This window comes from Brachyistius frenatus, unplaced genomic scaffold, assembly GCF_029030835.1.
Source record: "Brachyistius frenatus isolate BFR_SWC_R1_liver_20210118 unplaced genomic scaffold, ASM2903083v1 Contig_185, whole genome shotgun sequence".
In the NCBI taxonomy this organism is placed as follows: Eukaryota; Metazoa; Chordata; class Actinopteri; family Embiotocidae; genus Brachyistius; species Brachyistius frenatus.
In genome coordinates this window covers 435,072-455,941 of record NW_027210784.1, presented here as the reverse complement: position 1 = coordinate 455,941, position 20,870 = coordinate 435,072, and the positions used below count along the sequence as shown (strand labels likewise).

The window sequence follows — 20,870 nt, the reverse complement described above, 5'->3', positions numbered from 1 at the left end:
CAAAAAAGAACAGACTAAATGGCTCTCATGCTCTCCCATCTTTATTCTTTCTCCCTGACCTGCTCTTTGCTTTCTCAACCTCTAATCTGTCACACTGGTCCCAATCCTCCAACTCTTTTCTCTCTCATCTCAGGGGTGTGGAACCCTACGACCCCCCCACCACCGTGCTGGTCCAGAGACACGAGCCCCAGGGTGTCTCCACTATACTCAGCAGCACGGACTTCTTCCAGAGCGAACAGAACCGCAGGGTGATCCTGGAGCAGGTGGACAGCTTCCAGCTCCGAGACAAGTACATGTTCGCCACGACGACACGGGTAAGAGAGAGGAAAGGAACAGCTGCTATATGCCACTTTAATCAGGCGTATGTTAAAGTTTTGTCTGTCACGATGACGGCCTTTATTACAGGTTGATCTTGCTGACATGATCAATTGATTAATGGTTAGTCAGAGGACAGAAAAGCGGTGGCAGTTTTTGATACTTTGTAAAGCACTAGCGACCCAGTTTCCAAAAAAAAAGTTGGGATTCTGGGTAAAATGTAAATAAAACAGAATGTGATGATTTGCAAATCATGTATCCCATATTGAATTGAAAATGGAACAAAGATCAAATGCTGAAACTGAAAAATGATATGCTATGAAAAATATATGCTCATTTTGAATTTGATGCCAGCAAGACGTTTTAAAATAATAATAATAATAAAATGCTGCCTCCTTCTCTGGGACTGAGCTCATTTAAGATGGACTGAGCTTAAGGGGAAACTGCATTGTTAAACGATTGAGCTTGAAAGTAATGGTTGTAAGATTTGGAGGAAATTAAAGAGCCAGTTTGTCTGCTGTGTTTTTCATTACCTTTGTGTCAGTCAGTGAACCCTCAGTAATGTTGTAGTGTCCTCTCTAGTTTCCCCACTGTTGTATCATGTGATAAGTAGAAGGCTTTATTCTAACTGCACTCGGCTGACATGTAATGGAGCAACAGAAGGTAGCTTCTGTGTTTCCTGTTGTTCCTGCTGTGCACAAGCATACATTTGTTACAGTATAGATGAAACAATGTTTCAGCCAGTTTCCCACCTCAGCACAATGAGCTGAGCACAACAGACGCTAGATCGATATTTGGCTGGTGGTGCACGTGAAGCGCAGTGTGTTTGTCATCGTTAGTCTTCAGTGTTTGTGTAGTGGTAGTCTCAGTTCGGCAGCAGACAAACAGACAGCGGAGCAGATGGCTGAAAATGACTTGGATCTCATCTCCTCCGTTGTTTCGCAGGGCTGCCTCGGACAGATTTACTTTGCTCCGCGTGGCACGTCGGCTGCGGCGTGGGCTGACGAGCAGCCTGTAGCTGCAGGGCTTTACAAAAACAGTTGACTGTCAAGAGAGGTCGGCTGTGAAGGATTTTCGTCTGATCTGATAATTGAAATCAGATGGTTCATCGTGCTAAGTTAAATGCGACTTGCTGTACTTGAAATCAGCGAGGAAAGTGAAGAGTTACATGAAAGCACACTGCATTGATTGACTATTTGCTTACATGCTTTCAATGCAGGAATTTTACCTCTCTACAATATAATTTTTTAGTGATGATGTGAATGTTTCAATCTATGTGTTAATGCAGGTGCATGATGCATATTGGTGCAGATTACAGCTGGTCGAGTCACAACAGTGTATAGTGAGTGGCTTTATTATGTCCAAGTGGTTAATGTGGTCAAAACACTTATTCCCAACTACTTACATGGTCCAATGAGGGACAGAGGTTAACCTCAAATGTCATTTATATGATGGTTTGTTTACTGTTTGAACGTGAAACAAAGACTTTGAAAAAGGCGCATGTGCATGTTTGAGACATCAGCCTCCTTATATTGTATCAATTATAAAATGCAACGGCGTTTACTTTGAGAGTGTATCAAACTACAGAAGGCTACACAACAGTAACTCGTGGCTGTCGCCTGGCGTGTTGATATTTCCATGTTGTTGCTATTTTGATCATGTTAATCAGGATTTCCTGAGCTTTCACTTCTGAGCAGTGACTTCTTCCATCCATGTGTGAAACGATAACATTTTTAAAACATTTGCTTAGCAAACTGAAAGGAAAACTGAAAGATTCGCGAGACTGAAAGAACTCATTGATATATGACATCTTTGATTGTCACTTGTGACTTACCAGTAACGACTGTTTATAGCAACCACCAGTGAATATGCTCGGACAGATGCAGGTTTATAAAGTCAAGATGTGGGAACCCACAGAAAAAAGAGGAATTGAATTATCTCTAATGGGTTTCAGCTTATGCAACAATGATTTAACAACAAGATACTGTTACACAGTAAACAAACATTTTAGTCATGGTTTGGAAGCTAGTTTAAACTGATATGAACAGCTGTAGCTTGTGGTTTTATAAAAAAACTGCAGTTAAGAGTTTGAAGTGATACGAACATCTTAAAAGTTGTACTCACGGTGTGAACCAGCAGATCATCGTTTGGCGTATGATTCTTACTCGGTCCACATACCAGTTTCAGCTTTCAGCCATATCTCTTGGTTTTCATGAGCAGATGGAGATAGTCCAGTTGTCATGTGCAGTTGAATTCCCCACAACACCGTCAGTACTGAGTTCATTAACAATTGAAGGTTAGGCATCAAATTCACAGGGTGAAACATCTTTTGCACGAAAGCCACAGGTTGTAACTAACACATCAAAAAATGGGAAACCGACCTGAAAACTTTTCAAAAACCTTGAGACAATCCCAATGAAAGACGCAAAAAGTATAGTAAAAGTCATATTATTTAGTTGTCAATGAACTTTTTCCACTCAAGATAGAGTATAGTATGCACTCATTCCAACAATGTCTCTCCCACAGACAAAGCAGATCAGATCAAATCCAAAAACGTATCTAGATTTGAGAACAAAACCTTCTCAAATTAGTCTGTGACCTAATACTGATCCATTTGGGGCTTGCTGACATGGAAAAAGACAGAGAGACTATGAGGACAAGAGGGTGAAATTAATGTTAGCAGCACATGGCATGTAAAGTTTGGGTTTTATGTCTGTAGTTTGATGCTCACTTCTAGAAACAGTTCACCAGTGCTGCATGCTGCGAAGGAGGTCGGGGGGTGGCAACTTAAACATCTTTAATGTTAATCATGTTGTCTAAAGAGATTGAGTCAGAAGCATAAAGATTAGAAACAGAGATTGATGATCTGTAGTTGTTTTTCTATCATTATGAATATAAAGACAGTGAGGTCGACTTATTTAAATTTAGATTTCAGAACTTCTCCAATTTATTGCCCAACATTTGTTAGAAAAGGAATCAAATGTGATAAGTTAGGGTTAGGGGCTCAGTGTCTTGGATTGAAGAGTAAAATTAGAAACCACAGAGAGATGGACCAACAAAGCCTGAACCCGGAGCTCTAAACTGAAACCATTAGCTCTCATTCGTTGAGCTAGCTGCTTAGTCCTTCCAAACAGATATCATCTAACAAATGGAAGCTGAATGGAAACAGCACGCCGGTTCAGTGTGCTTTATCAGGCGGGGATTCGTAGGTTGACAATTAAGTAATATTACACCAGAGGGTGTGCTTTAACGTCATTATTGGCAACGACAGTGATGCGCTGAGTAGCCAGCCCCCCCCCCTGCCCTCCCCAGTAACGACCTAGTCCGTTTTTAGAGATCGTTTCTCAAATTGAATAAATACAGAACATGGAAACACTAAATTGCCCAGCTAACTCAATATTGTTGGAAGTAAGATATCTGATAAAAAAAAAATATATCAATGGACTCATGTATTTTTAAGATTTTAGCACCATGTCATCTGTTAAAACCAAACTGGTCAAGCTAGCTGCCGCTTGGATTTTGAGTATGCGACTCTCCATGGTGTTACGGTACCAAAATAGACCCGATTTCACCCAATGGGTCACATTTATTAGGCCTATAACAAGTAAAAACAACTTTATATTGCATATTATATGAAATTCAATTCCAATTATATATTTGCCATTGAGAAGGCGGAGTGATATTTCCAGTGATGAGCAGGGTTATGCTGATCTGAGCACGTTCCAAATGTACAGTTGACCAATCAGATCGCTGGTTCGGAACTACTTGTTGTGTAATAAGGAAAATACATTGCCTGACTCATTCTTTAAAACAATCACACACACACACACACACACACACACACACACACACACACACACACACACACACACACACACACACACACACACACACACACACACACACACACACACACACACACACACACACACACACACACAAACAAACACACACACACACCACTTCTCAGCATTAAACTACAGGGTGTGCTCCATGTTGTGGTGACCCGTCCATGACCTCCCTCCTCTGAGCTCCACAGCTGATGAGACCAGTCAGTCAGATCAGTACAGCCGCTGGCCCCGGGGCTGAAATGGAGATGACTGTGGACGGAGGAGGATGACACAGATACGGACCGACCCGCCACAAAGCATCAGCTCAATTAGCCACAAACTGCAAGCGCACCTATCTTTCTTCTGTAACGTGTTCATCAACTGTAAAAAGCATGATTCTTCTAGTCTCGGTTACTTCCTCTCTTCTTCTGTCGTTGGCTTGCTCCAATAGGATTAGAATAATGGAATATCACAAGTGCTTTTGGCAGTACCAAGCTGCTTAAGCTAATTAAAGAGCCAGGAATGGAGATTTTTATCAAACAATGGGGATCTGAAGGAATAGAGTGCTAATCAGATCTTAAAGACATCAGCCTTTGGTCCCATCAAGGAGACCCATGGAAAATAAGTGGCTTAGCAGATGTAATGGGGATGTCGATAAGGCCCGCAGTTATCCGGTCTCCATAGTCCTTCTCATTTAGATCACAGATTTCTCTGCAAAGACAGTCTTGGACAGACAGAGAGAAATACAGGAAGTGGAGAGTGGAGGAGGAATGATTCCTCCCGTCAAAAAACAGCATGTTTTTCTGGTGGCTTCTGCAGCTTTTGCTTACTTACTTGTTCCTCCGAACATTCCAGTTTAGTAAATTGCTCACGCTGCTGAAGGTTCATGTACAGTGTTTTACAGTCTTCTCAGGAGAAGCCGTTGTTTAGAGGTACTTTTGACATGGCCGAGAGAGCGGGGCCAGCCCTATAAACACAACTGTCAAATGACTGTCACTGACTGAGTTTCTCCATTGGACGGCAGAATGTCGCTTCTCTCTGTTTTAAAAGAAAAGCTTCTGTTACTCATCCACGTCTTAACCGTTTAGTTCAGTCTCATCTATGTGAAATCAGAGAAGCCCAGATGTCCCGTGTTCTCTGGAGGGTCCTCCAGCCGCTCCGCGATCTTATTCTTTCAGTCATTGCCCAAAGGTAATGACCAGAGGTGAGGGTAGGGATGTCGGTCTACAAGTAAATAAAAGTTTTCCTTATGTCGCAGCTCTCTCATCACCACTACAGTGCAGTTGACTGACCGCATGTCTCATTTGGAGCCGTTTCTCTCGGCCAGCTGACAGATATTACTTCTTCTGCTTCTACCTCTTGTTAGGGTCTCCTCCAACCCCGGAGGAAAAGTTTCAGGCTTATTAGCTACCTAATGCTCCTTATGTTCATCAGCTAGTCGCTACCTGTGTATTGTTCTATTTGGGGCTGAGTGGGTAATGTAAAGTGGATTTTCAGGAGATGCAGTTTTATGTGATAATTCATCACTACTACCATACCCCTTCACAGTGTTATTTGATACATAGTTATTATGATCATAATAAAAAATAATGCAGTCTGTAAAAAGTTATTGTCGCAAATGTATTAGCAGACCGTTTTCTTTTACAGATCACTGAGCAATACTGACTCAGTGACAATGAGCAATTAGCATTAACATTCATTTGGAGCCTATGTAGGTCCAGTATTATTTTTTCTTGGAGCTCTGTTTTGCTCTCCACCACCTCCAGAAAAACAACATTACAGTCTTTACCTTCCAGATATACCACAGCGTTCACCAGCTCGTCACTACCTTTGTCTGCCTGCAGCTGGTGAGACCAAACCGGAACACTTAAGTTGTGGATCGTAAAATCTAAACAATGAGCTGAAAGCTCTGGTAGAGGTGAGGGGAACCGAAGAGTTGGGTGCTTGTTTCCTTTGGGCTTGTCACTTCAAGTGACCGCTTTCACATCATACATAGTCATTACCTCCGCTATTAATTTTAAAAGAATCAGGTACAGCTCTAAGTATCAGGTCTCTACCTGTGAAAGTGCATGTGTTTTAAGTAGGGCAAGTAGTGCAAGTAGTAACGTTATTATCGTAAAAGCTCGTTAATTTGTTTTGTTATTTGCTACCTTGACATAATATGTGCTTAAATGCAGGGAACGGGATTCACATAGATTTGTCTTTAATGTTTATTTGGTTGAGAAGCACTGACTTTTTGTGCCCCCCCCCCCCACCCCCCTCTTATTTCACCCAACCGTTGCACCTATGGTTGAATAGAAATCAGAGTGCAGAGATGAAGTATGCTGCTTCCACATTTCTAGTTTCTCAAGCATTAGGTGATATCGGAATGACTTCACTTTGATGTGTTACTTTGAAACTGTGGCAGACTTTCTAAAACTCATCAGCCTGTCTAGAATCTAAATGTAGTTTTATGGACAGAAATTGAGAGTTTGGGCTCAAACGTGAAATGCAGGCTGAAAGCAGAGACACTTATACACAGTGGTAGTCAGACAGAATAAAGGAGAAAAAAACTGCTGTGGGAAAAAAAAGCACAACCATTCTTTCTTGAATTTATAACCATTCACTTAGACTTCAGGAGGGACAAAACACCAACACAACTCCTGCTCACAGCAGACTGGTCTGCTTTTTTGATGCAATGCACGCAGGGGACCGTTTCCATGCATTTGCACAAAAAGGACAGAAACGCAAATGTAAAACCAGCGACTTAAGCACCTAAGATTCATTTGAAATAAAAAGATGTTCCAGAAATAAAAGAAAAGACATGTTGGCTTGCAGTTGTACTACGAACCCATCTGAATAACAGCAGTTACTAAGGTGCACTGGGCCAGTGGATCATGAATATGTAACAGATGATCCCTGAGATACAGGCTGGAAAAGAGCAGAAAGACAACATCAAGACCAAAAGTGTGAAGTGCATAAAGGTCTGATATGGATTCAACTGAACAGCAGCTGGGTGAAACAAGCAGAAGGCACTTTGCCTCTGAGGCTTGGCTTGTAACATTTTCAGCTTGTTTCCGTGTCAGTGCAGGTACTTTTCATTATAATAAAATGTCAGCCTAAAACAGAAGAGGCAAAAGTGAACATGTGCTGTTCCCTCTGAGCCAGTCATTAACAGATGTCACCTTGTGGCTGTCTGCTGTGTAGGAGTAGAGCGCTCACGAAGGAAATGATAAGAGAAATTAAACATGCACTTGAGTGTTAGTGTAGAGAGGTACAAAAAGATCCTGAAAAAAGGTGTATGATTCAGGATCAAATGCCAAATACTGCAGCATGGATGAGAAATTGGCCTTATGTTTGTGTAACTGGCACCTTAACAATGCTTGTACCAGTGTAGGCTTTACAATGGATAGTCTCTTGAGAAATGTTACGACATGTGAGGTCACATGATGGATGGAGAGAGCCGAAGGTGACACTAGACCACTTTGCGGTAACTTTGTCAACTTGTTTACTTGTAACAAGGTTATCTGTGCAGAAGCATGTAACAGACACTGTCTTTGAAAGATGAGTGCCATATTGCATTTATTCATTATTTAACCCCTGTTTACATTTGACAAGGCACTGCCTAATCACCTTGAAATTCAGCAATTACACAATATTGATATTTATGATAATGATCATAAAGACAAAGAAACAAAAAATAATTGTGCCCTTCAAAATGTAACATTCTACCCCTCATGAATATTCATGCAAACATGACCTCTAGTTAATTCATTTTTTAGGATTCCTGACAGTCTAGCTTGCATTTCAGTTTTGGATGCAGTTCAATAATGTGTCCATTGTAAAAAAAAATTTTTTTTTATTTTTTTTATATAAATATTTAAAAAAATCTGAAGCCACTGTGGGTTATAAAATAATACTGCAGTCATTTTTTATCAGCCAGTGGTGGTTAGTCACAGTTGGTTATACACATGAAAAGTCAGGGAAGTAGAATTAAAAAGGAGTTTCTAGAATTACAAAAGTGCTGAGTGCTTTAGAATTAACTTTCAATGCTAGTTACTTTCTTACCTCTGCACACTTTGCCCGCATTGCTGCATAGAGGAGCTGTAATTGAGGGGTTCTTGGTTTCTTTTGGTTACAAAAATCGTTGGCTGCTGCTCCCTCTATTCCAATATAGGAAATAGGTTTAAGACACTTTTTGATGACAGGTCAAGCACTTCATAGCTGGGTGAAGAATGACTGCATACCATTGGTCGAAAGACAAAACCAAGCTTCTTTGTGTTTTGTGGAGGAAGTGGAAAGGACCCAGACCTGTGCCCTGTAGAACTGCTGTAACCACACTGAGTGCAGCAAAAAACATCTTCACACATGTGGCATAAAGATTCGATGCCTTTAATTTAATCAATTTACAACATTTCCTGTGTGGATGAGCTCTTACTGTGAAAAAATAGGTACATAAGAAAAAAACCTTTACGGGAAACTTACATGTCATACATATATCTTTGAAATATTCACTTGCAACTCCGCTTTTGAGAGTTTGTGGGTGGTGGGTGTTATAAAGTGGAAAAGTTCTCTGTGGTAACAGTGCTCAGTGGAACTGAAGCACTTTGTTTAATTCATAGAAGATGCAACTTTGTAACAGACGCATGAAGGTGTTAAATCAGTTACACACATTGTATGTAGACTTCTGTATTCGATTCCAAACTACTTACATTGTTTCTGTTTGCCACCCGGACTGAGTTGATCTCAAAGCCCAAGAAGCGCTTCTCATTTCAGGGATTTGAGAGTTTAGAGGGGATCAGTTTGAGGGAACATGAGCACAGTGTGGAATGTGGAGATGACTTACAGTTGCCACTGGAGTGTAATCAGTGGTTTGGGTGGAAAAATATATCATCGCTTTGCCACTTACATGTGAAATACATAGTAGACATTCTCCTGTCCAATTTTCCTTCTTTAACTCACAAAGTAAACTGACCTGAAAACCTTGATTAAAGTACAGAGGGTGAAGGAGAACTAAACTCTGTTCCAAACCCACAATTGAAACAAAAAAATGTGAGTTGTATGCATTGGAATATTTTTGTATGATTCACCACTGGGGTAGTTGGGCGCAGATTGAAAAATGACTTTTTCTTCATCTCAAATAAAAAGAGATACACACAGAATCTCCTCATATTTCAGTTTATTGTTTTCCATATGGATCCTCGTAGTCAGTCTTCCTGGCCTTTTATCATTCTTTGTGTTTTCTGTGTCTGCTTTACCTCCATTTGTCTCAGCGTTTTGTCACTGCTTTGCTTTCACATAACGTCTATGTGGATAGCAGGTCAGATTAATCGATAGATTGAATAGAAAAGGTCGACATGCTCTGCTGGAGACGACGCACATTCACACACAAATCTGAACATTACTGAAAAAGTATCAACAGCTCGACCACACAAGTGTCCACCATTAGAATACACTTTGATGCTGAAAGTCTTCCACAGTGAAAAAGTATCTGAGATATAGGAGAGTCTCTCAGTTAATCTGACTCAAGTATCATATCAATCTGCCTGTTTGATTAGCTCAGCACAAAGACTTGGAGGCAGAGTCAACAGCTAGCTTGGCCTCTAAAGCTGGCTAATAAATAAAGTGTGTGATGGTGTCCTTTGTTTTACCTTTAAACAGAGTCAGGGTAATAGTTTTCCCCTGCTGCCAGGTTTTATGCTCAGCTAAGCTAACCATTTCCTGGTTCCAGCTCAGTGTTCAACTGACAGATAATATGATATTAACCCTTTTGTCTAACTGTAACCCAAAATTGATGATTTAAGATTTAAATAGGATGTTAAGTTGTAGTTATTTATTATTTTGGTGACTTTGTGAAATGTAAAAAACAAAACCTGATTAGATCCAATAAAGTATTTAAAATGATTTGGATTCATGGATAGATTCAGTGCTGGTATCAAACCCCCAGGAGCCACTGAACTGACACTGAATGGCTAATATATGATTATTAATAGATGTCTAGTTTTGGCCCATTACATCCCTCTAACCAGTATATTAAGATAATTCTGACAGCCTAGACCAAAAGATTATTAGATCTGCAGCTCTACTCTCTAAATTCCAGTTCCACTCAGTTTATTGCTTTCTAAAGCCGGCCTCCAGTTCGCTCCTCTATCCCCATCTTTCTCTGTTCCAACTCCCTGATGGCCTTTCCCCTCCTCTCTTTTTTGCTCTTCCTCTCTCTTCCTTATTTTTCCCTGTGTCTTCTAAAAAAAAAAAAAAAAAAAAATCTCTCTCTCTCTCTAGAGGGTGTTGCTGTCAAAGCCTCATACAGGGTGGTCCAAACTCACCAAAAGTAAAATAACAAAGCTGCTCGGCTCTCCGCACGCTTGAACTGAGCCCAATCACCAAATACATTTACAGCCGGTAGAGCGGAGGGGGGAGGGGGGGGGGTGAGAGGGAAATGGAAAGGGGAGAGAGTACGTAAACTGTGAAGACAATATAATTAGGAGTGCAGAGTGGGGCCTTTAATAAGCACAGAGGGCTGTTTATTTGCAGACAGGAAGGCAATTTGCTGTGATCATAGATTAGAAGAAGAAGTGGAGATAAAATAGCATTTAGTAGGGAAGAGAAACAAACAGGGTCTTTCATCATCTGGGATAAAAAGGTCCAGGCAAGTGGATTTTTACAGCTAGACATATAGAAATAAGAAGGTTCAGAGCAGCACATTCAGCTTTGAATTGGAAGTGGGCCAAAAAGAAAAATCACTGAAGGCTCGTGGGCCACAAACAATACTTTTTCAATTAATGGCTACAAATACAGTAACTGTTGTAATGTTAATAGACCGCAATCCATTTATTTCATAATGCACACTGTGGTTTATTAGTTGTTTGCGGCTTGAAACATACAATATAAATGAATACCTGTGAGTCAATTTCTTTCTGGAAATTCACAATAAACTTGAAGTGTTCTTAGTTTTGAGAGACATTTTAAAGCTGTTTTTTTTTTTAGCTTAGCTAATGTGAGCTCTGTGTAGCTCTGAGTGCAACATAAGTCTTGACTGAGTCGATCAGTTTTAATCCTATTGCAGTCAGTCACAGCACATGCTGTCGCTAACATGGGGCTCCCCGATCATCCCCATCCCTTAGCTATCCTACTGCCAAGGTTACTGGAAGCCATTTTATTGAGTTCATGTCTGGGTAACACAACTCGGCCTCCGTATTATTATATTACTATCCTCATCAGTATAAGCTCAGCTCTGAGTTATATACCTGAGTTTTTATATCATATCACACATGCCAGGCTGATTTGCGGGCACCCTCTTACAAAATTCAAAAGTGCCTTAGCTGGCCCGTGGGCCACTGGTTGAATTGGCCTGGTTTAGGGGGTAAAATTCCACTTTGGCAAATACTCAGAAATAACAAAAAGAATTTCAAAAAATGTGAGTCTTCATTATACAGAAATCATCATCTGTTATGTCAGTGAACCGTACTTAACTTCATTTGTTCATTTAGTGAGTCAAATTAAATCATTAATTGTGCTCTTTTTATCAGTTTGTAGTGTGTCTTGACTCATATTCCTATGTTCATATTGAATATGATCGATGTCTAGTGGTTTTTGAGATCCTACATAGTATGTAAGTAAAATTGGTTTAAATTGTAGCTGGAATCAAATAGGTTTTTATTTCAGATTTTAATTTACAAGGCATTACACTGCCAAAAACTGTTTCTCAGAATAAATTAGCGTGTCATGTTAATAATTTATTAATAATACATAAATAATGCAAACATATTGCACGTGAAAAACTACAGATTGCTAATTTAGTCAATGAACTGTTTATTCATTGGCTGATTCACTTATTTTCTCCCTCTAGAAGCTGAGCTGTAGATGATGAGGATTATTGTCATTATATGTGTATACACGTTTTGGGTTTTTTGCATCTTTTAAAGTCAAAAATTTTTCTTCATTGTTTGTCCTTCACAAACAGCAGAATCAATAACAAAGTAGTAATTAAAAAAAATAATCAGGGCAACGTCATATTTATCCTGTGTGTGTGTGTGTGTGTGTGTGTGTGTGTGTGCGTGCGTGTGTGCGCACTATATGCATCATGTTGTCACTTCTGCCCATTTGTGGAGTATATCCTCAGGACTCCGTTCACAGGATGTCTCTGTTCTCCTGCACTCCCTCTCTGTCTGTCTCACACACACACACACACACGCACGCACGCACGCACGCACGCACGCACACACACACACACACACACACACACACACACACAGAGAAATGAGATATGCTCAAGTTCTCCAGTCTGTCTGGTCTGAATGCTTGTAATTCATAAAAGATTAGATCTGTGCTACGTCTAGCAGCCAGCCTGCTAATGTATTTGTAATGACAATGAAGATGTGCCCTTGGAGTTCCTCCCTCTGTCTCTCCCTCACACACACACACACACACACACACACACACACACACACACACACACACACACACACACACACACACACACACACACACACACACACACACACACACACAGACACAGACAGATTTTTGTCCCCCACTGAGATCTTTTTAAATCTGGTCGCTTCATTTTTTTTCTGACTCAGCTGTCGAGCTCGGTACCGCTGAGATAATAAGACAGAAAACCATCATGACGACAGTCCAGATAAGCAAAGTCTTCCCTGCTTATCCTCAACCTCACTGCTCGTGTCCGGCCCAGCGTCCAGCTGGACTTCACATCTAAGAGCTCTGCCCTGTGTTTAAAAAAAACAAAAACAAAAACAACAACAACCCAGGACTTCTACGGAGTTGTGAGGAAACGTCCCAAAAAAAGACATCAGAACTTTGTACATTTGTTCGTCAAGATCTGTGCTAACTTCTTCGGTGTCACATGAAGCCTGGAAGGCGCTTCCAAGCTGGGGTCTACTGAGAAACAAAATCCAAACTGTATGTCTCTGAATGAAGAGCCGTTGAATGAGCTGTGCTGACTGTGTCATCTGTGTCTCCAGAAACAGTTTGGCAGCCATGAACCTTCCTCTGTTCAGCTCTGGGTCTCCTACAACCGCCAGCCAATGAAAGCAGCCCAGTTTATGACCCGACATCCAATCACAGTGAGTGTTTTTCACATATGCTGCAGTTATGCATTCCATAAATTGATGAACTGATAAGTATAAATTGGCATCAAATGTTTCTTCAGAGTCCTAATCTTCATAACAATATGTACCCAGTTCAGACTGTTTTATTTCAACAAGCTGCTGTGTTAAATAGCTTTTAACCTTCCTGAACTTTTTTTCAGCAATTGATAAAATTGTTGAAGCAATTTGTTACATACATACAAAGAATTTCCACATAGCTAGGAATCTCCAGGTTGTAAAAACAGTTTAGTTCCCTCAAAAAAGTCAAAGTAGAAGGTATTAAAAGTTATATATTTCTTTTACGAAGGTCTTAAATCTGTTGCCACAGGCAGTAATGGTAGCTGTAAGGTGTTTTCAAGTGGGATTACAGGTTGTTGAATGATTTTATCTGTAAACTGAAAATGGGATTATTGTAGGCAGCAGCAAACACTGTCACTACTGCTGGCTACAGTTGGAAGGAAACTCAACTCATAATGAGCAATTTTAGCACAAACTGAATTAAAATCATTGTTTTTTAAATTCTAACCTGTTTTTAGCTGGTTTTTTTATCACAAGACTTCTTATGGACGGACGGACTGTCTGTCTGTCAGTCAGTCTGTCATGGATGGATGGATGGATGGATATATCTTTATCTATAAATCGACAGACAGACCGATAGACCGATAGACCGATAGATAGATAGATAGATAGATAGATAGATAGATAGATAGATAGATAGATAGATAGATAGATAGATAGATAGATAGATAGATAGATAGATAGATAGATAGATAGATAGATAGAGAGACGGATGGACGGACGGACAGACCTGAGAGAGAGAGAGAGAGAGAGCGATACTGATTTACTGACTTACTCACTTACTTAGAAAAATCAGGTATCCAGTACCTCTCATATAAATCTAGGCTTAAAAGATGGTAATGTTGAATAAGGCATTACTGTTATATCAGTCATTCTTTGACCTGAGAAGGTATGAAATTGCATTCTCTGTGGTATTACATTTTTTATTAGTCTTCCATTTTATGTGTCAGACACTGCAGACACCATGCACCCGCTGTCAGCAGAACAGCAGTCTCAGATCTGTCCGTATCTACACATGCATTCAGGCACAGAATTGAGTGTAGTTCACCACTGTTTCAGACAGCGCTCAGAGCCCAACACACAAACGCTGCTGTTAAATTCATAAAGCAGAATAAAATAGATTTGAAGAGTCTGATTACAGAGTCTGATTACACCTGGAATTGCAGAGAAATGTGGAAAGCCTTTACAAATAGTGACAGTGATTCAAAATGAAGCACGTGATCCATCAGATATCCATATGAGGCACGACTAAAACACCTCAGGCTGTGTGCGTAAAGCATCATAAAGGTTTTGAAAGCAACCGTCCTGGGATTGGAAAAAAATCCTCAAAATAAAGGGCACCTAAAGAGTGAAACCAATTCCTGAGTTGTGCTTTGACCTACTTTCCATCTGTTACAGCTGCAGGTACAATAGCAACAATAAATAAACCTTGAAACCTTCAGAAGAACTGAGATTTGAACATAATCAAGGATCTTCTCTGAGCGTACACCATGACCCTCCTCTGTTAGTGGATCTAGTCCGGGTGTCATCACGTTCCATTCACTCACAAAGGCCATGAGGTTTGGTCAAAAGGAGCAGAATAAGCTGGTTAACAAGCCTTAAGATCAGAACATTGGACCACAAATAGGTTGCCTTCATTCTTTGCTGAAATTTCAATTTTTTTAATGTTATTATTTTGGCATATACCCATCACCCTTAGAATGTCTTCGAGTTTATGATTTGATTATGATCTCCACATTTTCATCAGGTTTATGACCCTGTAAAGATGTCACGACGGCACTCACTCAAGTTGAGTCACAGTTGTGTCATCGCATCCCCAGCCCCGCTTCTTTCCTCTGAGCTCCTGTCCTCTGGATTAGTCCAAAAAAATCAAGTTGTTGTTTTCATGTGAACATTTGTAGATGCCATTTCTAAAAATTTATGACACCACAGACATCTTTATTTCAGTGGAAGAACCGCCTACACTACCCTACACGGTGTACTAGTGCTAGTTTGCTCTGTGGTATTCAGTCCGTTCACAGTGTGTCCATTCGTATATCACATCTGATCAGAAGTGAGCTGCAGATGACTTCCTGTCTCACCTCCTTCTTCCCCCAACAGGAGTACTACATAGCAGATGCATCTGAGGACCAAGTGTTTGTCTGTGTGAACCACCTGAACAACGTCACACATCTCTACATCTCAGACACACAGGGCCTCTCCTTCTCCCTGTCGCTGGAGAATGTGCTATATTACAGTCCTGAGGGCTCTGGCAGCAACACACTCATCAGGTACCACACACACACACACACACACACACATTTACATTTACTGTATCCAAACCTGTCGGGCTGGTTGCAGACAAAAGCTTTGTGAGAACTTCTCGTGAGTAAAGTGCCAATATCACAAAAACACATAACCTACTTTGGATACAAAATATTTGCTGGGACATGAAATCAGGAAGTATTCAGATCCCTTCACTTCTTGCACACTTTGTGTTGTATTTCTCATTTTAATGGATGGAATCCAAAGTAAAAACTTGCCTTTAGAAGTGTTTGCAATTTTATCAAAAAACTAAAACAGTCCACTTGGGGAAAATTTCATAGACTGCACATAGTTTAGAAAAACACACACCTGTGGATGTAAGGTCCAATGTTTCACACTGCTTGTCAGAACAGAAACAACGCATGAAGTCAAAGGAATTCTCTCAAGACCTACATTTTAAGGGGATGCAAACATTTCTAAAGCTTTGATTGTTCCCAGGAGCAGCTGCAATATTTATAAGGTGGGAGGTTTAGAAGCACCAGTGCTCTTCCAAGCAAAAAGGGCTTTGGTTGAGGAGGAGACAAGGAGTCAAACGGCATCTAAATGACTGCAAGCTGGTATGACAAGACAAACAACTGAAATCTGAGCACTGTATCTGTTGACCTCCAGGCAGTGCTCATCATCTGCCAAAACCATCCCTACAGTGAAGCATGGTGGTAGTAGCATCATACTATGGGGCGGTTCTCTGTAGGAAGAACAGGAAGAGTTTTCAGAACTGAGGGATTGATGAAAACAGCCAAATACAAAACATTGACAGCTTGAGAGGATTTTTCAGGAGGAGTAAAGGATAAACTGCCCACATCCAGGTGTGCAGAGCCTGAAGACTGGAAGCTGTAACTGCTGCAAAATGGGTCTCCACAAAGCAGAAGCAGCCACAGTGTTGGCTCAGGTGTGATCATGCCGATGATGTTTTTCTATGTTTATCGCACACGTTTTGTTAATGAAAGTCGCCGCAGATCTCGGTGCTTTCTGTTTAGTGGTTCTCGTGCAGCTTTTTGTAAACATTGTGTGTTGATTACATACAGTGGTGTGAAAAAGTGTTTGCCCCCTTCCTGATTTCTTATTTTTTTGCATGTTTGTCACACTTAAATGTTTCAGATCATCAAACTAATTTAAATATCAGTCAACGATAACAAGTAAACACAAAATGCAGTTTTTAAATTAAGGTTTTTATTATTAAGGGAGAAAAAAAATCCAAACCCACATGGCCCTGTGTGAAAAAGGGTTTGCCCCCTGAACCTAATAACTGGTTGGGCTACCTTTAGCAGCAACAACTGCAATCAAGCGTTTGCAATAACTTGCAAGGAGTCTTTTACAGCGCTGTGGAGGAATTTTGGCCGACTCATCTTTGCAGAGTTGTTGTAATTCAGCCACATTGGAAGGTTTTTGAGCACGAACCGCCTTTTTAAGGTCATGCCACAGCATCTCAATAGGATTCAGGTCAGGACTTTGACGAGGCCACTCCAAAGTCTTCATTTTGTTTCTCTTCAGCCATTCAGAGGTGGACTTGCTGGTGTGTTTTGGATCATTGTCCTGCTGCAGAACCCAAGTTGGCTTCAGCTTGAGGTCACGAACAGACGGCCGGACGTTCTCCTTCAGGATGTTTTGGTAAACAGTAGAATTCATGGCTCCATTTATCACAGCAAGTCTTCCAGGTCCTGAAGCAGCAAAACAGCCCCAGACCATCACACTACCGCCACCATATTTTACTGTTGGTATGATGTTCTTTTTCTGAAATGCGGTGTTACTTTTACGCCAGATGTAATGGGACACACACCTTCCAAAAAGTTCCAAAAATGTTCTTTTTGCTCAGCGGTGGTTTTGGTCTTGGAACTCTGCCATGCAGCCATTTTTGCCGAGTCTCTTTCTTATGGTGGAGTCATGAACACTGACCTTAACTGAGGCAAGTGAGGCCTGCAGTTCTTTGGATGTTGTTGTGGGGTCTTTTGTGACCTCTCGGATGAGTCGTCGCTGCTCTCTCGGGGTAATTCTGGTCGGCCGGCCGCTCCTGGGAAGGTTCACCGCTGTTCCATGTTTTCTCCATTTGTGGATAATGGCTCTCTGTGGTTCGCTGGAGTCCCAAAGCTTTAGAAATGGCTTTAGAACCTTTTCCAGACTGATAGATCTCAATTACTTTCTTTCTCATTTGTTCCTGAATTTCTTTGGATCTCGGCATGATGTCTATCTTTTGAGGATCTTCTGGTCTACTTCACTTTGTCAGGCAGGTCCTATTGAAGTGATTTCTTGATTGAGAACAGGTGTGTCAGTAATCAGGCCTGGGTGTGGCTGGAGAAATAGAACTCAGGTGTGATAAACCAGTTCAGTTATGTTTTAACAGGAGGGCCATGTGGGTTTGGATTTTTTTTCTCCCTTAATAATAAAAACCTTCATTTAAAAACTGCATTTTGTGTTTACTTGTGTTATCTCTGACTAACATTTAAATTTGTTTGATGATCTGAAACATTTAAGTGTGACAGACATGCAAAAAAATTGGAAATCAGGAAGGGGGCAAACACCTTTTCACACCACTGTACATGCAGTTTACTTGCTTCACCTCATTTCTGGGTAACGGAGTTCAAGTTTCCTGTTTATTTCTCTGGTGTTTGTAAAGTTGCTTCACGCAGCTGTACATTTTATGCTGATGCATTTAGTTTTTTGTTTCTGTGTTTTTGAGTCAAGTGAACTTCAACATGTGCAAAAAAATTACAGCGATTTCGATCAGGGCTGGAATGCTCAGAGGAGATTGCTCCTGGATTCGTACACAGACAGAAACAATGTTGAAGTGTGTTTCCCCCTCTGTGTTTCAGGTACTTTGCCAATGAGCCGTTTGCAGACCTGCACCGTGTGGAGGGGCTGCGAGGCATCTTCATCGCCACGCTTATCAACGGCTCGGTCAGCGAGGACAACATGCGATCCGTCATCACTTTTGACAAGGGCGGGACGTGGGAGCTGCTTCAGCCACCTGCTGCTGACAGCCTGGGAGGAACCGTGGAGTGCCAGGTACACCTAGTGGCCCGTGACTTCTAAGCCTGATTTATTGTTGCCAGCCTTTTGTTTCCTGCTGATCAAGTTTGTTTTCGGATCAGCATGTGAGGTTATTGTCTGCACAGTATGCTGCATGTTTCCACCCAATGAGAACATGAACTCCGCTTCAAATCAGTGTGGATTTGTGGTCAAGAAGAATGTGGGTGGGTTTTGCAGGTGACTGTGGTTGGATGAGATCTCTGTTTTCATCATTAGTCTTTAAACCAACTAGTAGGTTGACAGAAAATCCAGCTGCAATCATGTTGGTAATAAATTAATCATAAATCATTTCCATTTATTACCTAATTTATGTTGTAAGAATGGCAAACAATTTGTGGTCCAGGCTGCTTAAATATTCAAATATTTGTGGATGAAGCTGAATTAAAAATGCCCCGGACCCTAATGGTTGCCAAAAGCCAGTTGTCTTTTGTAATTGTAGAGAAACACTTACAAACATGCAGGTGCTATATAGTTTTCCGTCCATCTCGCAACAGGCCCTCCACACGGCTCATCAGGTGTCCTCATCCATGATGTAGTCCATAGTGGCTCTCCAGATTAAGACATAAAACGGGACCCAGACCCTCAGGAATTGTTGTGTCCCTTTGAGTTTCTATTTCATTTTCTCTCTCTAAGAAGTACACAGTGTCTCTAATCCATGTGTTTCCAGGAGAGGAGAATAATGCTTCTAGCTATTAAGGAGGTAAATGCTATAACCACTTGAGCCCTTGGCTTTAATAGAACAAGCGTCTGGCGTGAATCCCAGTGTAGTTGAGGATTGGTATTTCTTTGAAATATCTTCTTGAAATACTATTTAGTTTCCAGTTTGTCAGCAGGGGCCGAAAGGCAAATTAAAGCCCCGGGGCCCCTAACTGGTTAATTAGGCCATGAGCCAATTCAAACAATTTGAAAACATCTGGATTTTAGTTACATTGTCTTACTTTGACATTCATAGAACAAGCATTTTATTTTAAAAATGCCATATTTATATATTTTTTTTAAAATCATATTCATAGCAGCCCTGTTCTACTGTATATCAACCACATTAGTAGTTCCATATTTGCTCTTTTAATGACTTTTGATCTGACTGACCAGACTGCTCACTGACATTATTTATTGCTAATGTTCAGTATCAGCATCTAAATCGCATATTGTAGCATCTTGACAAATTTTATGTTATTAATGTGTCATTGTTTTCTGCAATTGAAAGTGCATTGAGAATATGCTCATGAAGGAAGGATGATAGTTTACATTAAAACTGCAAGCAGTGATATGCGGGCCCTTGCAATGTGCACATTGGGGAGCCAGCGGGGAGGGCCCTGGATTCCCGACGTGCAGCGCGGGAGAGACCGCATATCCCTGCTTGGAGTTTTAATTTGTATCTCGTTTCCTGTCTCCAGCAGGGGGCGCTACGACTATGAGCTACTTCAGGGCGGGACTGTTATTAAAGATGTAACATTTGAGGAAGATCGGAATATGTACATAAAAGTTACATTCACTTGTAGTTTTCATGACGAAACGCTCAAAATGGCCGCCACGCCACGGGCACACCGATCGATGAAAACAAATTTATGATGCCAAGAGACTTTTTGGTACATCTCGGTGTGATACACATGTCCAACGAATTTGGTGCACGTAAGTGAAACTAGGTGCCGCAGGGGCTGCAGTTTAGGGGGTGCTAGCGAACCGTTTGGCCACGCTCACTCGCAAAACACGGATCAGATGTATTGTCTCACCACGCTGGATTTATGTGCCACTTTTCGTGAGGTTTCAAGCATCCTTTAACCTTAAACATCGACTTCCTGTGTCACAGCCAAACATCAAACTTTGACGCATCACCATGGCGATGCTCTTTGACAAAGTCGAACGAAATTCTCAATATATCATCAACCACATGTTTAGGCTATTCTGACCCGAATTAAGGTTCATGTGATCAACCAGCTCAACGTAGTATGTGAAAGTATGAAAAGTGTCATTTCCAGTTGCCACCAGGCAATGACTATGAGTGAATTTGACCATACAGGTGTCTTCAGGGCGGGACTGTTATCATGCATGTAATGTTTGGAGAAGGTCGGTCCATGTACATAAGATTTAAAGCAGCTTGTAGTTTCATGGTGAGATGCTCAAAATGGCTGCCACGCCAGGGCACACCCATCGACGAAAACAAATAGCTTTTGTTGATAACTTTTCATCCCAAACATGTTAAGCGTGAACTGACTCAATTTCAAGTTGG

At 41.0% G+C, this 20,870-nt stretch overlaps 1 protein-coding gene across 4 annotated transcripts in view; it reads left to right on the top strand.

The window, feature by feature from the left end:
* The window catches only part of sorl1 (sortilin-related receptor, L(DLR class) A repeats containing), a 99,988-nt gene that overhangs the window by 39,296 nt on the left and 39,822 nt on the right, over positions 1–20,870 (top strand). For all 4 annotated transcript variants that reach the window (XM_069718045.1, XM_069718043.1, XM_069718044.1 and 1 more), the window contains exons 6-9: positions 134–314; positions 13,109–13,210; positions 15,413–15,582; positions 18,424–18,616. In XM_069718045.1, the coding sequence (XP_069574146.1) occupies positions 134–314; positions 13,109–13,210; positions 15,413–15,582; positions 18,424–18,616 (646 nt within the window). The remainder of the gene's footprint in view (positions 1–133; positions 315–13,108; positions 13,211–15,412; positions 15,583–18,423; positions 18,617–20,870) is intronic.